The sequence below is a fragment of the Pelophylax lessonae genome, assembly GCF_965119305.1.
Source record: "Pelophylax lessonae genome assembly, chromosome: 1".
Lineage (NCBI taxonomy): Eukaryota > Metazoa > Chordata > Amphibia > Anura > Ranidae > Pelophylax > Pelophylax lessonae.
In genome coordinates, this window is record NC_138768.1 from 484,168,869 (window position 1) to 484,193,659 (window position 24,791).

General features: G+C 47.8%; 1 protein-coding gene across 2 annotated transcripts in view; it reads right to left on the reverse strand.

Annotated features, from left to right (window-relative positions):
* POLR2B (RNA polymerase II subunit B) overlaps positions 1–24,791 on the reverse strand; it is an 837,536-nt gene that overhangs the window by 737,704 nt on the left and 75,041 nt on the right. For both annotated transcript variants that reach the window (XM_082254374.1, XM_082254373.1), the window contains one exon: positions 1,327–1,439. In XM_082254374.1, the coding sequence (XP_082110500.1) occupies positions 1,327–1,439 (113 nt within the window). The remainder of the gene's footprint in view (positions 1–1,326; positions 1,440–24,791) is intronic.

Here is a 24,791-nt window from a genome sequence, read left to right on the forward strand (position 1 = left end):
CGAGGAATGCCCAAAAGAAGACCCCTATACTGTACCACCTCACAGTGTAATCAGCAACTCTGCAGCATGGAAATTCAGCATGAAACTTCTCACAGGAAGTGACATAGAATCACAACAGGCCGACACTGCCTATGTAGCTCCAGGCTACAACAAAATGGTGCCAATGCAAAAGCATAGGAAGATCAGGGAAAATGGTCGCTGTACTTTTCACAAAGAGAACTGATGCCTACACTTAAGATGGCGGCTGAAACCGCTGCCATGCGTTCAGGACCTAGACATGAGGCCACCACAGGGATCTACCTAAAAAGACCCCACAGGACAAGGCAACAGTGTAAACCCCCCCCCCCCCCCCCCGACACCGAATATAGCGTGCCCATACGAGAGCAGGAAGGTTAGGGCCCGGTCCTGATAGGCCTAGGGGACCTTTCAGGAAAAAACTTGTTATCCCCAGGTGTGGGCCCACATCACCACCCCCCCCCCCCCCAAGAGGCTGCTAGGGACATGAGGGGTTTAGTATTACTCACCATACCATAGACCGGGTGGGCTTCACTGCGAGCAGACCGCCTCCCACCCTGAGTGGGGGTGCTGCCAGCCAAGGGGTACGCTACTCTTCAGGGCTTCCAGGTCAATACGTCCCAGCGAGACAGCCGCTAGCAGGCTCGTCCCCATCTACAGTCGCTCAGTCTTGGCGAGGCCTAGTCAGACCATAACCTGCTCACGCCCATTGGCCAGGCTGGGAGACCGTAAGAATCTATATTATGCAGTGCGAAACCGCAGTCGGCTGTCGCTTCACCAGTAGTTCACCAGGAGGATCCCCCTGACACTAGCTAGCCATAGTGAGTAAAGATAAATAGAAACATTCTTAAAAGAATAAAAAACTGAGACCGAAATCCCAGCAGGAAACCTAGGTCTTACTCCTTCACTAGGCAGCAAGAAACTGATTTGAGTGCACAGTGTATGGGGGGGGTTATGCCGAGAAGGACAGCCCCTATAGGCGTCAGTGAATTTTTTTACTGCCTTGTCTACTCCTGTAGATGGCGCATAACCAAGGGTAAAGAAGCATTGCTGCTGAGTCTGTCATGGACGATCAAGAAAGTTACAATTCATACTTCAGTGCTCGACTTCAACCTCTTTATGATTTATGGTACATTAATCATAAATGGTTTCATTTTACTACAAAACCATAAAGAAGCTATGCGTTAGCCTAATGTGCATGCAACATCAAGCCATACAAAAGTAAAAACTAAACTATGAACATCTAACCGCTATGTTATTATAATTTCAGATGCATGAATCTGAGGCAATCACATCACACACGTTTCTTACGTTAAATTTCGTAGTCTTGCTTCATTTGGCATCATTGGCGAAGGGGCACCATCTCTTTCCCAGTGTGTCGGTTTAGATAGATATATTTGCTCAAACTTCAAAAGGTATCTTGGCTGTAATTTGATAAACAAAAGTTAGCAAAAATATTACTACAGTTACAAACCTTACAGCATGCAAAGCAATCGTTTACTTCAAATTTAAATATCATACATGCTTCACAAAAAAGTTAAAGTAGGTAATGCATAAAAAAAAATATTCAATTCCAGTAAAGGGAATTGATAGTGGTTAAATTATATTTTCTTCCCACTAACCCATGGTGCTCTGGGAACAGGTCATGTTAAAGTAGTAGCACTTGAAATTAAAATGATCAAAAAGATCCCCGAAGGGACCCTGCGCACATTGCATTGGCCACAGCGTAAACCTGTTTTAAGGGTTCCAGGGCAGCAGTTGGACAGCGTACCATGCCTTCCGCTATCCAACACCACTGAACAGATAAGGAAGTTCTGACAGCACAATGCAAACCTACACCACAGAGCAACCGAAAATGCCCCCACCCCCTTCCAAAGCTGCCAAATGCAGTTATTCTGCCAAGTCACATCTCCTAATTTCTCCTGTTTGTTGAAGACTCAGCCCAGACCTGCCAAAAGCTATTCAGGGCACAAAGTGAAACCACAAGCTTGTGTTGTGAATGGCTGCAGGAGAAGACGCACTCTTACAACAGCAGCAGCAAAAGCCCGCTACCCTTGTTTCCCTCAGACAAGTGTAGCAGGTGGCATGTGCTATTGTCAGTTTGTGCAATTTGCAATCATTCACAGCACCACAAATGGATAGTTTCATTCTCTGTGCTGTGAAAAGTCAAAAGCGCATAACTGATGGCTTAAATAATAGGTCAACCCAGAATTTCATAATCCTTATATGCATCTGCTGTACCATGCGCTTGCATCATAAAGTACTCTGTTCTTTGTATTGCCTCCTTTGTGTGAAATACCTGGTGTTCCTGCCAGTCCCTCTGCTTTCCTATTAAAAACTGACCACACTAGGCAGGAGAGCACAGCATGGTCAGTCTGTGCATAGAACTCACCCTGCTCTCCTCCAATTAGCAGAGCCATTCACTGGGAAGACCAGCTGCTGCTTCTCTTCCCCTAGCGCTCCAAAATCTTTATGCAACTGAGAACAGAGGTTATGTGATGATTTAAAAAATTTTTTATAAATACTTGTTTTTTGCACATTTGTCACACTTAATAGGGTTCAGATAATCACACCAATTTTATTACACAAAGCTAACTCGAGTACATCCAAACTGCAGTGTTTCATGTGACTTGTTAGTGTTACAAGGTCTCATGTGTGAATGGGGAGCAGGTGTGTTAAAATTGGTGTTATTGCTCGCACTCTCTCATACTGGTAACGAAGTTCAACATGGCACCTCATGGCAAAGAACTGAGGATCTGAAAAAAAAAAAAAAAAAAAAAAAGAATGGTTACTCTACATTAAGATGGCCTATAAGAAGATTGCCAAGACCTTGAAACTGAGCTGCAGCACGGTGATCAAGACCATACAGCGGTTTACCAAGACAGGTTCCACTCCAAAACGGGCCTCGCCATGGTCGACCAAAGATGTTGAGCGCATGTGCTCAGCGTCATATCCAGAGGTTGTTTTTGGGAAATAGGACGCAAGAGTGCTGCCAGCATTGCTGCAAAGGTTGAAGGGGTGGGGGGGTCAGCATGTCAGTGCTCAGACCATACGACGCACACTGCATCAAATTGGTCTGCGTGGCTGTTGTCCCAGAAGGAAGTCACTTCTGAAGATGCACAAGAAAGCCCACAAACCGATTGCTGAAGACAAGCAGACTAAGGACATGGATTACTGGAACCATGTCCTGTGGTCTGATGAGACAAAAAAACTTATTTGGTTCAGATGGTGTCAAGCGTGTGGCAGCAACCAGGTGAGGAGTACAAAGACCAGTGTGCCTTGCCTACAGTCAAACATGGTGGTGGGAGTGTCATTGCCTGGGGCTGCATGAGTGCTGCCAGCACTGGGAGCTACAGTTCATTGAGGGAACTATGAATGCCAACAAGCACTGTAACATACTGAAGCAGATCATGATCCCCCTTCCCTTCAGAGATTGGGCCGCAGGGCAGTATTCCAACAGGATAATTACCCCGAACACCTCCAAGACGACCACTGCCTTGCTAAAGAAGCCGAGAGTAAAGGTGATGGACTGGCCAAGCATGGCTCCAGACCTAAACCCTATTGAGCATCTGTGGGGCATCCTCAAACCGAAGGTGGAGCACAAGGTCTTCAACATCCACCAGCTCTATGATGCTGTTATGGGAGGAGTGGAAGAGGACTCCAGTGGCAACCTGTGAAGCTCTGGTGAACTCCATGCCCAAGAAGGTTAAGGCAGTGCTGGAAAACAATGGTGGTCACACAAAATAGACACTTCGGGCCCAATGTGGACATTTTCACTTAGGGGTGTACTCCTTTTTGTTGCCAGCAGTTTAGAAAATAATGGCTGTGTGTTGAGTTATTTTGAGGGGACAGCAAATTTGCACTATTATACAAGCTGTACAAGCACTATTTTAAATGGTAGCAAAGTGTCATTTCTTCAGTGTTGTCACATGAAAAGATATAATAAAACATTTACAAAAATGTGAGGGGGTGTACTCACTTATAAATGACAGCCCATGACCCTGAGAAAGAACATTCACTGGGCACATAAACCTTAAGTAAAACCTTAAGTAAAATGCAACTAGCAATTAACCAGTCATTATAAGCATAATACATTATTAAAATAATGACAATCAGGAGGTGTAACTCCCCTGGCGGTCAAATCTTTCCTTTTAAGATTCCACTGATGTTATCATAGCATTGGGGAACCTTGAATGGGAGAATAGTTTTCTATTGGCAACAGCAGACGTAGCGTCTCTCTACACTAGAATTTACCATAAGGATGGTTTTGATGCTGTGGATTTGTTTCTGAGCAGAGACCCATCTATTGTCTAACCAGAGGAATTTTGGTGTTAAATTGCCTTTCATTTGCTATGTCACACAATTATTTCTGGTTCGGGGGCTCCCATTACCTCCAAAATAGGGGGGTCACTATGGGTGCAAAATTTGCTCCTAGTATGGAGGACCTGTTCATGGCCAAGTGGGAGGAGGAGGTCATCTATACCAACAGGAAGCCAGAGTTGGTTTTCTGGGGGGAGATATATAGATGTTCTCCTCTCGTGGGATGGTACTAGTGATTCCTTGATAGGATCCCTGCAACGCCTGAACAACTCACTGGGTTTAGTTTTACAGTTTGAATTTAGTACCACCGGGATTATTTATTTTCTTTATCTCAATATTGAGGTTGAGCCAATTCCTTCGACTTAGACAGAATTGTATCACCAAGGATGATTTCATGGAGCAGGCCAATGTGCTCAAGTCCAGATTCCTGGATAAGGGCTATTTAGATGGAGATTGGGATTACATTATTATGGATGTCGGGAATACAGATAGGGATGTTATTTTGAGTGGTAAGAAATCATGGAATACTGTTAAGGATTTTTCTTTTGTTACCACTTATTATTACCAATACTATGACATCCAAAGAATTATGGCCCGACATTAAAAACAGATAGGATTCTGAGCACTGTTCTCCCAGAGTCGCCACAAGTTATTTTTAGAGGACTGCCACTGCTTAAACTATGTGGCACCAAATATTTTGGATGCCCCTAATAAGGTGTCTTTGAAAAATTGAAGAGCTTTTTCCCATGTTTCAGATGTGTGATTTGTCATCTTAAAATACAAGATCGTAGTATTGGACATTTTGAATCTTTTGCCATCCCCCGGTCCTATAATATTGACTCATTTATCACCTGCACTTCTCTTAATGTTGTCTACATGACTGGTCCTTGCACCCTACTGTATGTTGGCCGCACGATCAGAGCCTTCAATGTGAGGATTAAGGAAAATGTGGCCAACATTAAGAGGTTTTACCAAACACAAGTGTCTCCAGACATTACTGGAGTGTCATAACAAGAATCCAGCCGATACATCCTTTATAGCCATAGATAGATTCACGCCTCATTGGTGAGGGAGCCTAGTCAAACAGGAGATCTCCAAGATAGACTCGTTCGATATATGAGATTAAAAGCTATACTCCCTTTGAGCTTAATGTTGATTGGGATGTGAATTGTTTCATCAACAGTTGATACTGTAATATTTTCATCTGGTTATTCTATTTGAAGATTTTTTAGCGTGCCCCTTTTTTCCCCCCCATCAGGGGTTTTATTGTACTATACTATTTATTCTTCCACTGTATCATCCTCCAATTATACCACTTTAGGTTGTAGACACTGTTTTGACCACTAGGGGGGGGGGGGGGTTACACCTCTGTCATTCTTAATTATGCTTATACTGACTGGTTAATTGCTAGTTGCATTTTACTTAAGGTTTGTGTGCCCAGTTAATATTTTGGCCCCTGGAAGATATAAGGTGAATTATATAATAGAACATTGAGTTTTGGTGGCTCTTTCCTTGCTTGCCTGGTTTGGCTACTTCTGGGCTGCTGAGAAGCAAAGCGGAGCAATGTGGTCCTCCTTTCGTTTTTTTTTTTTTTGGTCTAAGCGTTTCTGGAACGCACTAATATGGTGTGTTCCAGGTGACGATATCTGGTTTATACCATTTCCGGTTCTCAATGTTAATTAGGGCGTACTGGTGTCACTAGGCTACGCCTCTGAAGAAATCCTATTGGATGACATGCATCAAGTGGAACGCTGACACTGGTACACTACGATCCGCAGCAACTTGATATTTATCCTGGAAGCTTGTATTTGTTTTATCTTTTTGAGCAACAGTTAATAAACTCTTCACTATGGTTACGACCTTCACTATGTGTGGCTTTGTAATTCTCCTATGGTATCATCATCAGCCAACAAGGGTGGTCTGTTTCGCATTCTGATCTATTCCTGCCCAGCTGAAGTGGATAATGTGAGGCTATATAACTGGTTAATGCCATTGTTTGTGTTACTGTATCTACATGCCCGTCACTTCTATCCCTCTGGTAAGGAGATTTGGTTGGCACTGTGGTGTGGTGCACTTTTCACAATGAAGCTGGTGTTGGGATTTTGTCCTTCCTTTCTCAGGATCATGGACTGTCATTTTCTATTCTAAGCTCTGCATTTGGACTATCTCTCCATCTAGTGAATTTATTGTTTTTATTTCTTATTCTTGCCACACAGTCTCAGCAATTAGCTGGTTGGGGACATAAAGAGCCCATAGTTGGCCTAACCACTACCTCTGACCCTACTTTACCAGCATTTAGAGATGGACTTACCGGCTCTACATTTCTGAAATGGTATTAACTCCTTTAACCACTTCTGGACCAGAAGATTTTCCCCCTTAATGACCAGGCCATGTTTTGCGATTCGGCACTGCGCTATTTTAACGGACAATTGCGCGGTCATGCAACACTTTACTTAAAATTGATGTCCTTTTTTCCCACAAATAGAGCTTTCTTTTGGTGGTGTTTGATCACCTGTGCGATTTGTATTTTTTGCGCTATAAACAAAAAAAAAAAAAAAGCGACAATTTTGAAAAAGAAAAAAAAAAAATTCTCTCTTTCTGCTATATAACATTTTCAAAAAAAAAAAAATAAAATTTATAAATCACAATTTAGGCCAATTTGTTTTCTGCTACATGTTTTTGGTTTTTAAAAAAAAATAAAGAAAAAAAAAAAAAAAAAAATCGCAATAAACGTGTTTTGATTGGTTTGCGCAAAAGTGATCGCTCCTACTAACTACGGGAAAGATTTGTCATTTTTATTGTTATTTTTTACTAGCAATGGCGGCGATCTGCGATTTGTAGAGGGACTGTGACATTGCGGCGGACAAATCTGATCCCTAACATTTTTGACACTTGGGGGGACCATTACTACAATAATCAGTGCTAAAAAATGGGATTTTTTACTTACCGTAAAATCCATTACGTCAGACGGACGTAGCTGCTGCTTTAAATCATAGACGGATGGGTAATAAGCCACTCCCACTAGGAGTGACCAGGTAGAGCCCAAGGCTTTAACACGCCCAGGGGGGCAGGGTCCCTGGGTTATTACCCCTGGCCTCACCATTGCATTTTCAGTTTAGTTGCAAGCAGGGAATAACCAAAACCCACCGACGGATGTAGCTGCTGCTTTAAATCATAGACGAATGGGATGTCCAAAAACAGTAAACCACTGAGGGGTGGGGAAAGGACAAACTTAAAAGAATTTAATCCCCACGGCTAACATAGCCAACTATAGAACATGGAGCCCAACAAGCAACAACTGGGGCTCAATTGTAACAAAACCATAAAGGAGAAGGAAAAGTAGGCTGCTCCTTAACCACTTGCTGACCGCTCACATTGAGTGTACTGCGGCAAAGTGGCTCGATTCCGTCCAGCGAAGTAGACCTATGTCGATGGACCCCCTCCCCTTGTGGGCGGCGCGCCTGCCCCAGGAGGCTCACTCCCGCTGTATTCAGACACAACGGGAGTCGGGCCAGGGGAGGAGAGGCGGTGATCACCGCCGCTCTTCCCCGATCATCCTCGATCGAGTGAGGAAATCCGCCCCTCCTATGTGACAGGCAGGGACAGATTACAGCAGGGTTTATACACATTTTCACCAGTAAAATTCCATGACTTCACGTAAATATTCATGACCTAATGTTTCATGAAATGTCTATGTATACATGTTAAATAAGAAGAAAATCTATGTCACACCCAGCATATTTTTACTAAAATAAATGACAATCTTTGTAGTGTACAGTACCTCTGCAGTTAGGGTTTCGTTTCTGGATACAGCGCAACTCAAAATGGTCCCTTGTTTTACAGTGGATGAGATGGAAGCACCGCTGCCGCAGCTGGGAGCCGGTGTCACTTCAGGTGCATGGGTGAAAAAGCCAGCGATCCGATTGGAAGCTGTCAAGCACGCAGCTGCAGACTGGTGCTTTGCACCTTTAGCGTGGCTAAAGAGCGCTGCCTCTCCAGTGTTCGAAATGTCAAACGTTTTACGACACACACTGTACATTTAGCGGACATGATACAAGAGAAGGTCAGAGGCTGCGGACATGATACAGGAGAAGGTCAGAGGCTGCGGACATGATACAAGAGAAGGTCAGAGGCTGCGGACATGATACAAGAGAAGGTCAGAGACAGCGGACATGATACAAGAGAAGGTCAGAGACAGCAGACATGATACAAGAGAAGGTCAGAGACAGCAGACATGATACAAGAGAAGGTCAGAGACAGCAGACATGATACAAGAGAAGGTCAGAGACAGCAGACATGATACAAGAGAAGGTCAGAGACAGCAGACATGATACAAGAGAAGGTCAGAGACAGCAGACATGATACAAGAGAAGGTCAGAGACAGCAGACATGATACAAGAGAAGGTCAGAGACAGCAGACATGATACAAGAGAAGGTCAGAGACAGCAGACATGATAGAAGAGCACAGGGGAAGCAGAAAGCACTGGAGGAGCTGAAGGGCACGGGAGGGGGGGGGGGGTTTGGAAAGCATTGCAGGGGGGTTGGAAGGCGCGGGGGGGGGGGAGCATGGAGAACACAGGGAGACTAAGAGCACGGGGGGGGGGGACTAAGAGCACGGGGGGGGGGGGACTAAGAGCACGGGGGGGGGGGACTAAGAACACGGGGGGGGGGGACTAAGAACACGGGGGGGGGGGGACTAAGAACACGGGGGGGGGGGGACTAAGAACACGGGGGGGCTAAAGAACACTGGGGGGGGCTAAAGAACACTGGGGGGGGCTAAAGAACACTGGGGGGGGCTAAAGAACACGGGGGGGGCTAAAGAACACGGGGGGGGCTAAAGAACACGGGGGGGGGCTAAAGAACACGGGGGGGGGCTAAAGAACACGGGGGGGGGCTAAAGAACACGGGGGGGGGGCTAAAGAACACTGAGGGGGGGGGCTAAAGAACACTGAGGGGGGGCATTTTTACATTCAGCGTATAGCACTGGTACAGGTAGGTGTCCTTCCGGGTCCGCAGTTTGCCCTTACTGTCAGTCACTGGCGAGCAGCAGCAGCCAAGGAGATGACCCAATCAGGCAGCGGGGAGGGCCGGCCGCGGTTTGCCTGGAGACACTGCGACTGGCTAGCAGCAGCAGTAACAGCCGGGAGATCATCAACCAATGAGGCAGCGGAAGCGTCACTGGAGGGCGGGCCGGCCGCATGAACGTGACGCGGGGGTGCGGTAACCGAAATGGTTACCGCCCCCTTCCGCGTCATCACGTTCATGCGGTCGGCCCGCCCTCCAGTGACGCTTCCGCTGCCTCATTGGTTGATACTGTGACTGGCTAGCAGCAGCAGTAACAGCCGGGAGATTACCAATGAGGCAGCGAAAGAGTCACTGGAGGGCGGGCCGGCCGCATGAACGTGATGATGACGCGGAAGGGGGCGGTAACCATTTTGGTTACCGCACCCCCGCATCATCACGTTCATGCGGCCGGCCCGCCCTCCAGTGACGCTTCTGCTGCCTCATTGGTTGATAATCTCCCGGCTGTTACTGCTGCTGCTAGCCAGTCACAGTGTCTCCAGGCAAACTGCGGCCGGCCCTCCCCGCTGCCTGATTGGGTCATCTCTTCGGCTGCTGCTGGCCAATGACAGCACGCGCATACCACGGACCCGGAAGGACGCTAATACAACGAAATGTAAATACAGTATGTGGCAATATAATTATCATAAAATAATTAAAATAATTAACCACTTGCCGACTGCTCACAGTATATTTACTGCGGCAGTCGGCCCCGGCCAGGCAGAGTGACGTAGGCTCGTTCACGGAGGAGTGCGGGAGTGTGACTGGCGGACCCGATGTCCGCTGGTCACACTACGATCGCCGGTACAGCGGGAGAAAGACAGAGCGGCTTATGTAAACAAGCCGCCTGTCAGTTCTCCCTGTGTAAAAATGAAGATCAGACGGTTCTACTAAGTAGAACCGTTGATCTTTGTTTTTACACCAATAGCAATGTCCCACTACAGTTAGCACGCCCCTAGGACACACTTAACCCCTCCCTGTCCAATACAGTTAACCCCTTCCCTGCCAGTGTCATTTTTGCAGTAACAGTGCATATATATAGCACTGATTACTGCAGTAATGTCACTGGTACCCCCAAAAGTGTCAAAAATGTCAGTCAAGGGTCCGATCTGTCCGCCGCAATGTCGCAGTACCGCAAAAATCGCAGATCGCCGCCATTACTCGTTAAAAAAAAAACACCAAAAATGACAAAAATCTTTCCCTTTGTTAGTAAACGCGATAACTTTTGCGCAAACCAATCAAAATATGCTTTTTGCGATTTTTTTTACCAAACATAGGTAGCGTAAAACAAATTGGCCAAAAATGTTAGAAAATTTTGATTTTTACATTTTTTTTGGGGGGGAATTTCATATAAAAAAAGTGAAAAATAGTTTTTGCAAAAATTACGCTCTTTTTTGTTTATAGCGCGTGATCAAAAAAAAAAAAAAAAAAAAAATCGCACAGGTGATCAAATACCACCAAAAGAAAGCTCTGTTTGTGGGAAAAAAAGGACGTGAAATTTGTTTAGGTACATCGTCGCACGACCACGCAATTGTCCGTTAAAGTCACGCAGTAAAAAAAAAAAAAAAAAAATCGCAAAAAACCCCTGGTCTTAGCAGGAAAAACCTCCGGTGGTAAAGTGGTTAAGGATCAGCTCCCCGCTCCTCCACAGTAATTTAATTCCATGACTTATCCAAAACCTAGTGTGTTTCCTAATTTTCCATGACCTTTCCAGGCCTGGAAAGTGTCATCTAAAAATTCCAAAACTTTTCCAGGACCGTATGAGCCCTATTACAGGATTCAGCATAGCTGAACCTGCGATCTGTGCCTGTGTCACACAATCCCCTCCCCCCACACACGTCAGTAAGCACCAGGCATACATTTAACCCCTTGATCACCAATAAAGTTAACCCCTTCCCTGCCAGTGTCATTACAGTAACAGTGCATATTTATAGCACTGATTACTGTAGTGATGTCACTGGTCCCCCCAAAAGTGTCAAAAATGTCTGTCAAGGGTCCGATCTGTCCGCCGCAATGTCGCAGTCCCGCAAAAAAAAAAAAAAAAAACGGAGATCGCCGCCATTACTCATTAAAAAAAAAAAAAATAAAAATGACATAAATTACATAAAGCTTTCCTGTAGTTAGTAGCTGCGATAACTTTTGCGCAAACCAATCAAAATACGCTTATTGCGACTTTTTTTACCAAACATATGTAGCAGAAAACAATTTGGCCTAAAATGTTAAAAAATTTTGATTTTTACATTTTTTTCGGGGGAATTTCATATAAAAAAAAGTGTGAAAAATAGTTATTTTTCAAAAAACTCACTCTTTTTGTTTATAGCGCAAAAAGTAAAAAAATCGCACAGGTGATCAAATACCACCAAAATAAAGCTCCATTTGTAGGGAAAAAAAAGGACATACGTTTAATTTGGGTACAGCATCGTACGACTGCGCAATTGTCCATTAAAGTAACGCAGTGCCGAATCGCAAAATATGGCCTGGTCAGGAATGGGGTAAAATTTTCCAGTCTTAAAGCGGTTAATAATACGCTCATTTGGGGGGGGGGGGGCGTGGCAACCACTCGGCAAGATAGCCACGTTGTAAAAGCTCTGCTCGTTGCCCAGGGAGGATCGCCCATAGATCGACACCTACCTCCGCTACGCACAATCTATCGTCTTCCCCCCCTGTAGGAAACCCTCCACGACACCCGAAGATGCGGAGGAACTGTACCGACGTCCTGCAAGTAAAGAAATTGCCGGCCTACTTCCCTGCTCTGCAGCCGGCGGGACTCCGGCAAGATGGTGGCGGGAGACTGTCCTCGCTGCCGCCTCTTCACCCTCTAGCAGTGGAAGTACCGTTCTCGGAGCAGGCGCCGATGGAGGACGCAGATAGCAGCTCTCATCGCTCCAGATCTCCGCGCACAGACTCCGGGGCCAGCACACCTTCACTCAGAAGCCCTTTGAAATCGTAACCCCGCACAGAGCCGGACCTTAGGAGGGGGATGATGGACACAGGATCCCACGATCCCCCACAGGTACCACCTTCTGGTCCCTCCCCTATGCCTGATCCTATAGCACAGTTCCCCACTACAGGTCAGTTAATATCAGATGTAACCATGAAGGAAATTATGCTGTCCTTGAAGGCTTCTCTACACGCTGACCCATTTGCAGCGGTTCATCAATGTCAGGCAGAGGTGCAAGACTTGGGTCAAAGGGTGCACATGAATGAAACAAAGTTGTCAGAAGTCGCAGTCTTACAATGTTTTAGTGGACTCTCAACTCCCATAAGGAAGACCTATTCATGATTAAAAATAAACTGGCGGCCTGGAGGACAGGTCACGACGGAACATCAAGATAAGGGGGGTCCCCGAATCGGTTACTCAGCAGCAACTGCCTCACTATTGGCACTTTTCCACTGCAAGTACCGGCTAGGCTCTACTCGGCCCTGCTTGGCCCGGTTTGCTTTTCCACTGCTGGTACCGCATGGTATAGTGTCGGGACGGTTCGGTACGGTATAGGTTTGCTTTTCCACTAAAGTAGTACTAAAGTTAAGTGGGTGGGATAACGGGGTGGGTGGGATTCTCTGACCAATCAGTGGCTAGTAGTGACTGCATGCAAAGGATTGTGGGATATGGTACCAGTTTGGTACCTGTTGGAACCACAATCGAGTAGGTACTGTTTTTTCAGAGCCGTACCGTACCGTTCGGTTCCATGCAGTGGAAAAGCAAACCTATACCGTACCGTACCAAACCGTTCCGACCCTATACCATACGGTACCAACAGTGGAAAAGCACAAAAGCGTGCCGAACCATTACGGTTCCATGCAGTGGAAAAGCGCCACATGTGCACTCCTTGTTTAAAGATCTGGTTCCGTCCCTGACTTCTGCTGACTAGACAGTGGATAGGGACCATCGAATCCCTAAACCCTCCTTCCTCCCACCGGAGATCCCGAGGGATGTAATCCTCAGAGTTCACTTTTATCAAGTCAAGGAACGCATACTAGAACCGTTCAGACGCAAGGACTCTGTTCCACCTCATGCACAGTCCTTGCAGTTACTCCCTGACAACTCCAAACACACTCTTCAACAGAGACGGGAATTGTCCACCATCACTAAAGCTCTTCGTAACCATAATGTGGCCTACAAGTGGAAATACCCCGCCAAATTGAACGTGACGCACAATGGCTCGACACACCTGATCACATCTCTGGAACATGGCATCAGAGCTTTAAGGGATTGCGGAATCGTGCCCCAAGACTGCCAAAATCCTCCACCGGCAGACAACCGCCAACCTCCTGTTGATCTTAGGCATGTTCCCACCTGACTGGCAAGTCGTTCGCCCTCAGCGCAACACCAAACACAAAATTACCACTTTAGGTATGGCACGTATGCAACTAATCCTTCGCCCTCCCTGGGCACCCCTTCTGGTACATACCATTGTACCTGTCCACTGCTGGAAAAGGCAGCATGAGCTGCACGGACTTTGATTGGTCCACACTTTATCTTATCTCGTTTTTGTTTTCTGTTTTTAGCTCTCGCCTAGTTGCCTGCGACCCCTAACGCTCTTGGATCTACAATTCCCCATGCACTTTTCATCTCGAAACAAAGTACCTTTGGCGCTTTCTGTGGACATGTGCCTTACTGGTTCTGACTGTTCCGCTGCCTCCGCTGCCACTTTTCGTTCAGTTGCATTTCTCTACGCCCTTTGGATGCCTCCTTGTAGGAACACCTCGAGATCTGCCTCTATTGTTTACCAGCTTCACTGGGAGCCCTCCATGCTCACCTCGATGGCCCTGGCTATGTCCCTTGCACAAAGTTTTATGAACCATGTCACTTAAATTTATGTCCATCAATGCGCTGGGATTGAACCACCCCACGAAGCGCAGATCACTTTGGGGGGGGTTACGCCAAAAAACATCTTGCTGATATTGTGACTGTGCAGGAAACACACTTTCACAAGGACAAGACTCCTTCTGCTCCCACAGGAACTTTCCTCATCTCTTTCTTGCCTCCAGGTCGAAGAAAAAAGGAGGGGTGTTGCTGGCCATTAGTGCCAGCGTCCACTTTGAGCTACAGGAATCGCATCTGGACACAAATGGATGGTATATCATCTTAGTGTGTAAGCTCCACAATGTGTTATACACTTTTTAATTAATGCCTATGCCCCCAACTCACAGCAATCGAGACTTATGAAATGTCTTTCGCCTAATCTCCAGAGTGCGACAGGGTAATGTGATTTCGTGTGGTGACCTAAACATGGTACTTGAACCCGCCCTGGACTCATCTGGTTCTGGCAGGAGGGGACCCACAGTCCTGCGTGGGCTCCTTCTTGCAGAGGGCCTATATGATGCCTGGCGGTGTCAACACGCCGAGGAACGCTCTTTCACCTTCTACTCCTCGTGGCACAATTCATACTCTAGGATTGACTATGTACTGGTGGATAGACTATCATTACAAAGGGTGACAGACTCTGCCATCCATGACATTTCGTGGTCGGATCACGCAGCAATTACGCTGTCCCTTTCCGGGGGTTCCAGAGTTGCCTCTTCTCGCGTTGAGATGCGACAACTCTGTTCTCCAGGATACGGATTGTAGAAGAGGTTGACCCAAGAGTTAGAGCATTATTTTGAACTAAACCGTCCCTCCGACACGAACCCTTTTATTAACTGGAATGCCCATAAGGCGTTTGTAAGGGGACTGCTGTTGCAGGCTGCTACTCGCAAGAAAAAACGGAATTTTTGTAAAATCTTACCTGTAAAATTCCTTTCTCTGAGTCCTCCGACAGTCACCGCCTCTTCATATTCGTCACATATGGGGTATTAGACTTTGCTCCGAAGGAGTAGCTAGGCAACAGAATATGTTAACATTAAAGCTTTTAACATATCCCACCCTCAAGGGGTGGTCCCCTCAGTCAATACCCTCCTACTTCCTGCAACCATATCTCAGTTTTAGTGGAATAGCAGTAGAGTATACAACCAAACCCCAGAGGGGCGGGGGCGGCGACTGTCGGAGGACTCAGAGAAAGGAATTTTACAGGTAAGATTTTACAAAAATTCAGTTTTCTCTTACGTCCTCCGACAGTCGCCGCCTCTTCATATTCGTCACATATGGGGACGTCCCAAAGCAGTGCAAACATGAGGGGTGGGAAACGCATCCGCGCCGAAAGGCAACGCAGTCTCCGCATCAAAGAAAGGAACCTTACCAAAGGAAGAAACCCAGCTGGGCAACAGGAAAAAAACAGGTGCTCAACAGGAGCAACAACCCAGGAAAAGACAAATAACCAGGGGATAAAAAACTTATCCCAACAGCCAGTGGTCCCCACAAGGGACCCTAAGGAATCGCCGCACTAAGAACCTTGCGGCCAAAGGAAGCATCCGCCGATGCCTGAACATCTACTTTGTAGAATTTTGTGAAAGTGTGCACGGTCGACCAAGTCGCCGCCTTACACACCTGGGCTACAGAAGCCCCATGACGACAGGCCCAAGACGTATTCAGAGATCTAGTAGAGTGCGCCTTCACAGGCACAGGGGGAACCTTCCCCTGCAAAGCATAGGCCTGTTCAATGGTCTGCCTGATCCATTTGGCGATGGTAGAGGCCGACGCCGCCATGCCCTTCCGAGGACCCTCTGGAAGAACAAACAAGGAATCAGTCTTTCGAAAAGACTCAGTCGATTTAAGGTAAACCCTTATCGCCCGAACATCCAAAGAACGTAATCTCACCTCCTTTGGATGTTTAGGCTTCGCGCACAGCGAAGGCAAGACAATATCCTCATTAAGATGGAATTCCGAAACTCGTTTCAGAAGAAAGGAAGGATTAGGTCGCAAGACCACCTTATCCAAATGAACAACCAGATACGGAGACTTGCAGGACAAAGCTGCCAGCTCCGACACTCTGCGAGCCGAAGTGATCGCCACCAAAAAGGCGACCTTTTTGGACAACATAGACAACGAGATCTCCCTGATCTGTTCAAAAGGAGCACGTTGCAACACAGATAGAACGAGATTCAAGTCCCAAGGGGGCAGAGGATCCCTCCTAGGAGGAACCAGATGCCGCACACCCTTAAAAGTCCCAACCAAGGAGTTGGAAGCCACGGGACGTTGAAACAGAACGGACAGCGCAGACACCTGACCCTTTATCGTAGCCAGCGCCAAACGCTGATCGACACCCGTTTGAAGGAAGGACAGCACTCGGGAAACCGTGCGGGGAGAAAACCCCCTGGACTCACACCAAGCAAAATAGGCCTTCCAAGTACGGTAATAAACCTTCCCCGAGGAAGACTTCCTCGCGTTGATCAAGGTATGAACGACCTCTGGGGAGAGACCCTTCTCCCTCAGGACCTCGGTCTCAACAGCCAGGCCGTCAAAGCCAGCGACTGTAAAGCAGGATGGTATATCGGCCCTTGAGACAGGAGATCGTCTCGAAGAGGCAGACGCCACGGGGCGTCGACCGCCAGATTCACGAGGTCTGCGTACCAGGACCGGCGAGGCCAGTCCGGTGCCACAAGAATCACTGTGCTGCGTTCCGAGTGTAACCTGCGAGTGTAACCAGCCTGTACTGATGCCACGGGGCCACTAACGCGTCCGACGCGTCTGCCCGAGGGTCGCGCGTCCTTGCCACTCACCTTGTTGTTGAGACGAGACGCGAACAGGTCCACATCTGGAAGACCCCACTTCGCGCACAACATCTGGAAGACAGCCGGGTGGAGAGACCATTCCCCCTGATCCAGGGTCTGGCGACTCAGATAGTCCGCCTGCCAGTTCTCCACCCCCGGAATGTGAACCGCCGTTATCGCCGGGACATGAGCCTCGGCCCAAGACAGAATGTCGGCCACTTCTCGAGCCGCTCGGGCACTCCTGGTGCCCCCTTGGTGGTTGATGTAGGCCACCGCCGTGGCATTGTCCGTCTGCACCCGAACCGGGCAGCCCTGCAGCCGGTCCGTCCAGCGATGAAGACAGATTTATCGCACGCAATTCCAGAATGTTGATCGGAAGGGAGGACTCCCCCTCCGACCAAGTCCCCTGGGCGGACAGAACGCCCAGAACACCACCCCAGCCCGACAGGCTGGCATCCGTGGTGATTACCGTCCACGAGATAGGACGAAACGACTTGCCCCCGGACACCATCGGGGACTGGAGCCACCACAGAAGGTCTCTTCTGGTGCGATGACTCAACGAGATTTGAAGATCCAGAGATTGAGGTCGCCCGTCCCACATGGACAGGATCTCCGCTTGGAGACCACGCATGTGAAACTGGGCGAAGGGAATCGCCTCGAAGGCCGAGACCATCAATCCCAGACATCTCATGCACGTCCGCAGAGACGAGTGCGGAACGTCCCTGAGGGACCTGACCTTCCTCCTGAAGAGTTCTGAGTTTGTCTTCCGGCAGGAAGACCTTCGCCTGCACCGAGTCCAGAATCATTCCCAGGTAGGGAAGACGAACCAACGGACTCAGCGTCGACTTTGGAAAATTTATCGTCCAACCAAACTCCTGCAGAGTTTGCATCGTGACAGACAGGTCCTTCTCCAGACCCTGGCTGGTCGCAGACCGAACCAGAATGTCGTCCAGATACCCCAGGACAGAAATGCCCTGGGCCCTCAACAATGCCAGAACCGGTGCAAGCACCTTGGTGAAGACCCACGGAGCCGAGGCGAGACCAAAAGGCAACGCCACGAACTGGTAGTGATCCTCCGCAATGGCAAATCGAAGGTACCTCTGGTGACCCTCGAAAATGGGGATGTGAAGATACGCATCCTTCAAAATCGATGGAGGCCATGAATTCCCCCGGAACCAGGGCAGCCACCACCGACCGCAGGGATTCCATGCGGAACTTGCGAACCCGCACAGAGCGGTTCAGAGCCTTCAAGTCCAGAATTGGACGAACCTTGCCCTCCTTTCTGGGCACGGTGAACAGATTGGAATAAAACCCCCGAAATCTGTCCCGATGAGGCACCGGAACCACCACTCCCTGAGCCCTCAGGTCCCGCACCGCCAGGTGCAGGTCCCGTAAATGCTCTGGAGACAGTTGAAGATTTGAGGGAAAAAATCTGCTCTCCGGCCGAGAGAGAAACTCGATCTTGTAACCAGATCGAACGATCTCCTGAACCCATCTGTCCCGCACGCGGGCCAACCAGGGCTGAAGAAAACCGAGCAAGCGTCCCCCCACCCCAAAACTGGGTGAGGGCGCCCCTTCAGGCCGCACTGTTATGGGCTGCGGATCCGGATTGACCGGACTTCTGTTTACCAGACCAGGGCTTCTTCTGAGAGCCTTGACCTTTGAACGGTTTGCCCTTGTAGTGCGACCGAAAGGCACGAAAGGACCCCTGAGGGGGCCGAAAATTAGCATGCTTCTTCCCAGAAGCCCCCTTAGCCTTGGGGAAATGGGGCAAGAGAGTGCTCTTACCTCCGGTGATCCCCTTAATCAACACATCCAAGGACTCCCCAAAAAGGCGAGACCCATCATAAGGCAGATTGGCTAAGGTCTTACGTGAAGACTGGTCCACCGACCAACATTTCAACCAAACCAGGCGGCGAGACAACACCGCCACGCTGTGCACACGTGCAGCCAACGGAACTAGGTCCAAGTCCGCATCACACAGATACATGACACCCTGGTGGATTTGATCCACCATATCCAGGGTCGCCAGCGAGGCCGAATCGGCCACTAGGACGCGCCTAAGCATCTGCGTCCAACTTGCGATCGCCTGGGCCGCCATGAGAGAAGCAAACAGAGCCTAGAACCCATAACAGAATAAGTATGACGGGCAAGAGACTCCAATCTCCTATCCGTGGCATCACGGAACACAGGGGAATCCTCTGCAGGAATCGCAGTGGATTTGTTCAAAACCGCAATTGCGTGATCCACTGGGGGAGGCACACACCACCTTTCATCAGTGGAAGGCGAGAAAGGATAACGCAGCTTGAACCTACTTGGTACAGCAAAAGGTTTGCGCAGATTGCACCATTGTTCCTTAACAGCGCGCTGAAAATCATCATTGCAGGGAAAAACCTGCGGCGTCCTGCGTTTTCTCTGCGTCCCATAAGCCGCCAAGGCAGCGGGGGGACACTTCATCCTGCAAACGCAGCGTTTGCTTTATGGAAGCAATCAATTCATCCATGATTGCAAGCTCTTCGGGCGAGCCAGGGGGAGAATTATCAACCCCTTCAACTTCAGCCTCCACCTCGGACCCCACTAGATCCAGGGAGGAGCGGGACCCCGATAAGGAGGCCCCCGCCATAACAGCCCCATCACCTTCACCCTAAGAATCAGAGGAAAGAGCAACTCTGGGTCTTTTAGTAGATTGAGCAGCCACCAGCATCTGCACCTGAGCAGCAAGGCCAGCCACAATAGAGGCTAAATCCCCCCCTGGGGGGGGAAACAGCAGTCCCCTGGCTTCCCACCAAGGCGGTAGGAAATTTGCCCTCCTGAGAATCCATTGCCCCTATAACAAATGCCGGATAATAAAGGGTTAACTGCCCCTTTAACAAGCGCGGCGAGCGCAGCCCACCGCACCACACACAAGCACAATGAGACCCCCACAGGGACAATAAAACTGACACAGGCAATGGATAGGAAGGATATAACCTGAGGAGACCCTCGCCGCTGCTGCTGCCTCGATCGGTGTTCCTGGAGAAGAGGAAGTGATGCTGCCAGGGCGCTCTATGAAAGCCTATGGGAGGCTACAAGAAAATGGCCGCCATGCATGTAGAACATGCGGCCGGAGCGAGTGTAGGCAAAATGGCGCCGTTTGGCGCCGAAACCGCCGCTCCACAGTACAGTAAAACATACATGTCATCCATGTATAAAACAACATGTGAGATCGCCGCAGCGATCGCTGTATAGTGCCCAAACATGCCACAAAACATGCCCCACAGCACACAGCTTCACACACTGACAAGGCTGACACACACAGTGTCACACAGCTCCCCCCCCCCCCTTTGCAGCCCACAGCATGCAGCCGAGAGATAGGGAGACAAACAGTGTGAATAGAGGCAGGTTACACAGTCCCAGACTGACACCCCCCCAGACAGACAGGTCCCCACATAGATACACTTACCTCACAATGGCGTGGGGGACCCGCACAGGCGAACAAGCCGCTGCACATGAGGCAGGGAGAGTCGCATACAAGACGCACAGAATGGGGGTTAAGAAACCGCACAGCGTCCAGTGAGGTAGCCACCTCACCAATCATCCCTGCACCGAACAGGGATGGGTCGTTCACTGTGCCAGGAGCATTACCTGGCTGAACGCTCGATGGCAGGCTGGGAAGCCACTGACCCACGACCTGCGACCAGGGGGATCAGCCCGAGACCCAGCCCGCATGATCCTCTTCATCCGAAGAACTAACTAACGCTGACAAAAAGAACAGCTAAGTAAAGGTAGAGAGAAAACTCAAACAAAAAATCAAAAAAGAAGAAAGAGTCTGGGGCACAAAGCCCCAGCACAGAGAGAGCCAGCCACTCCTGACAAGCTGGACATTAAAACTGAGATATGGTTGCAGGAGGTAGGAGGGTATTGACTGAGGGGACCACCCCTTGAGGGTGGGATATGTTAAAAGCTTTAATGTTAACATATTCTGTTGCCTAGCTACTCCTTCGGAGCAAAGTCTAATACCCCATATGTGACAAATATGAAGAGGCGGCGACTGTCGGAGGACGTAAGAGAAAATCCCGTTCCGCTCAATTTGAGACTCCGCTTGCGGAGATCAGGGAGACTGATAGGCAAAACCAGACCCACCCTACACCAGCTTTAGCCTCCCAACTCTCTAAACTACGCCACCGACTCAGGGAACTCTTCTGTATAGACCACGACTTTTATATGCGACGCCTTAAGACTAAAATACTACACCAATCACAGCAAGGCGGGAAAATTCTTAGCGCAGAAACTTAAAACACAAAGGACGAAGGCCACTATACCTCATGTATTCCACTAAACAAAAGTTAGAAAACCCTCAAACTATTGCTGACACATTTGCAGAATACTACAGGTCATTATACAACCTCCAAGACGACCCCCCAACTCCAACCTACGGAAACCATTATCAAAGAGTTTCTGGATTCTCTCAACCTTCCCCAATTGTCTCAGCAAGACTTAGCATTCCTCAACGGTGACTTTACGCCCGACGAAGTCCTCCAGACGATTCGATGGCTTCCCTCAGACAAGTCCCCAGGTCCTGACGGCCTTACGAATATTATAAATCATTTCACTCTATCCTCCTACCCCACCTACTTTCCCTATTCACTTCGGCCGCCTCAACTGGAGAGTTTCCTTCGGAAATGCTCACTGCTCATATTGTAACTTTGCCCAAACCGGGCAAATCCCGACTTGCCGCCCAATTTCCGCCCCATCTCGCTTTTAAATTCGGACGTAAAGGTATATGCCAAAATTTTAGCTAAACGCCCATTTGAAGTTCTCCCCTCTATAGTTAAGCATGAGGAGACAGGTTTTACTAAAGGCAGACAGGCATCGGACGCCACCAGACGTATAATTAATGTTATTCACCATGTACACAGTAGCAAATCCCAAACCCTCCTATTATCGATCGACGCTGAAAAGGCGTTCGATAGGATACATTGGGGATATATGAAAGCCACTCTAGCTAAATTTGGACTTCAAGGACATATTGTCTTTGCAATATTAGCCCTATACTCTAGACCTTCGGCGAGGGTTTTCACATCTGGCTTTTTATCTAAGGAGTTTGCTATTCAAAACGGGACCAGGCAGGGGTGCCCCCTGTCCCCTGCTATCTTTAATCTGATGATGGAACCCCTCGCCGAAGCGGTCAGATCCCACCCCCTCATTAAAAAGGCACGATGGCCAATCGAGTGTCATGTGATTAATTTATTTGCAGACGTTGTTCTGATTGTCAATAACCCCCTGATTTCTCTCCCGATTATTCACGACCTTTTAACCCATTTCAGTACGCTATCATACTACAAAGTGAACTTCTACAAGTCCTTAATATTGGATTTGGGACTCAATACCCACACCAAACATCACTTGCAGCAGCGGTTCCCTTACACTTGGGCGGCAGAAACGATTCCTTACCTAGGTATTCACCTTACGGCTGATTTGACTAAAATCGTTGACATAAAATTTCAAACCCCTTATTGCAAAGATCCGCCAGAACTTGCTCCGTATGTCTAAAGTGGAAATGTCATGGATGGGCAGGATTGCTTCATTCAAGATGATGGAATTACCCAAAATCCTATACCATTTTAGGACTATCCCCATCCCTGTACATCAAAAGTATTTCAAAGAACTGAAGAATATTCTCCGACAATATGTATGGTTAGGGAATAGACCCAGATGCTCGCAGGCCCATCTTGTGAAACACAAAATTGTGGGAGGGGTGAGCTGGCCGGTACTAGAGGGTTACTAAACGGCATCCCTGCTGTCCCAAGCTAAAGAGTGGTTCCATGAGTCCCCAGAAGCCCTTTGGGTTAAACTTGAGGCGGCCCACAACACAAGCTACGCTTCTAGCATGGTGAAAACTGGTTGCATCTTCATCCCATAATCCACATCCTGCCAACCTACACCTACCGGTTCAAACCCTTGAACTTTTAATACCTTACCTAAAAACTAACAAGTGGCAAGATTGTGGCATTTATTATGTAGACAAAATCATTTCGTGTCCTGCTATTAAACCCTGGCAGGCGTTGGTCAATACATACAACTTACCCCCCCACTGCCTACCACACGTATCTACAGATTAGTCAGTTCCTTCGCAAAAACCCTCCCCCAGTTATCCAAATGACATCCGGGGCCCAGGACTTCTTCACAGCACCAGTTGGAAAAACAAAGGGTATCTCTGTATTCTATGATATACTGGGCGACAAATCCATGTTCGCTTAAACACCACCCATGTTACGTTGGGAAACCGACTTAGGAACACAATTCCCACCAGACTCGTGGATCAAGGCATTTAAAGCTGTAGCAGCAGCAACACATTGTACTAACCATTGGGACCTCTCCCAAAAGATAGTGGCAAGATGGTACAAGACCCCGGGGTCATATTGGCAAAATTTATTCCGTCTTACTCACTGTTATGCTGGAGGGGCTGTGGTCAACCAGCTAATATATTTCATGTATTTTGGTCATGTGTGGGTATTTCCAGCTTCTGGAAGAAAATATTCCAAATCACGGCTGAAATATCTGGAATACTGAAAAAGCCCGACCCCGCCTTAGCTGTTCTCCATTTAGGGGTGCAGGACTATTCATGGGAATTCCGAACCATTATGGTCCATTTACTATTGGCCGCTAAGTTATGCATAGCTAGGCATTGGAAGGATAGCTCAGCCCCTGGCCATAGAGAATTAGTCCAACTCAATCTGACTTACCACTATGAGCGTCTACTTGCAGCCAGAATTAGGGACAATGTTATCCCTTTTGACAAACAATGGGCAGCTTGGGTTCACTGGTACTCCTCTTCGTAACATAATTGTCATGCTACGAGCTCTTTGTCCACATATGCCTACTACGTAATACGTTCTCCTGAATTTACCACAGACGGTTATTGCTTTGTTTCCATTTCTCTGATTTGGCCTCACCTAGGTGATTGTATTTTGTTACGGATTGTATTTTGTCACTGATTATAATGACTACGCTCCACCTCATCTTGAGCGAGAGTTTGCTTGTTCTTTGTTATTTGTTTATGTGATTCCTTGTATTTTGAAAATTTAATAAAAATTTGGGGAAAAAAATACGCTCATTGAGAATTTTTTGTCAAAGACATGTAGCTAAATATATTTTTGGCCTAAACATATGACAAAAATTGAATATATTGAATATTTTTTAACTGTCAAAGTAGAAAAATATTTTTTCAAAATGGTCGCTCTTTTTTATTAACCACTTTAATACAGGGCACTTTCCTCCCTTCCTGCCCAGGCCAATTTTCCCCTTTTAGCGCTGTTGCATTTTGAATGACAATTGCGCGGTCATGCAACACTGTACCTACAAATTTATGTCATTTTCCCCCCACAAATAGAGCTTTCTTTTGGTGGTATTTGATCACCTCTGGGTTTTTTCCTTTTTGCTAAACACATAAAAAAAGACCGAAAAGTTTGAAAAAAAAAAAAAAAAAAAAAAAGTTTGTTTATGTTAGACAATTTTGTAAAAAAATAAGTTTTTTTCCTGCACTGATGAGCACTGATGAGACTGCACTGACAGGCACTGATGAGGAGGCACTGATAGGCGGCACAGATATGCGGCACAGATAGGTAGCACAGATACGCAGCATTAGTGGGCACTGAGGCGGTACTGCTAGGCACTGGTAGGCGGCATTGATGGGCACTGATAGGTGGCACTGATAGGCGGTACTGATGGGCGGCACTGATGGGCACTAATGGGCACTGGTGGGTGACACTGAAAGATGGCAATGATGGGCACTTGTGGGCAGCACTGATAGGGAGGGCACTGGT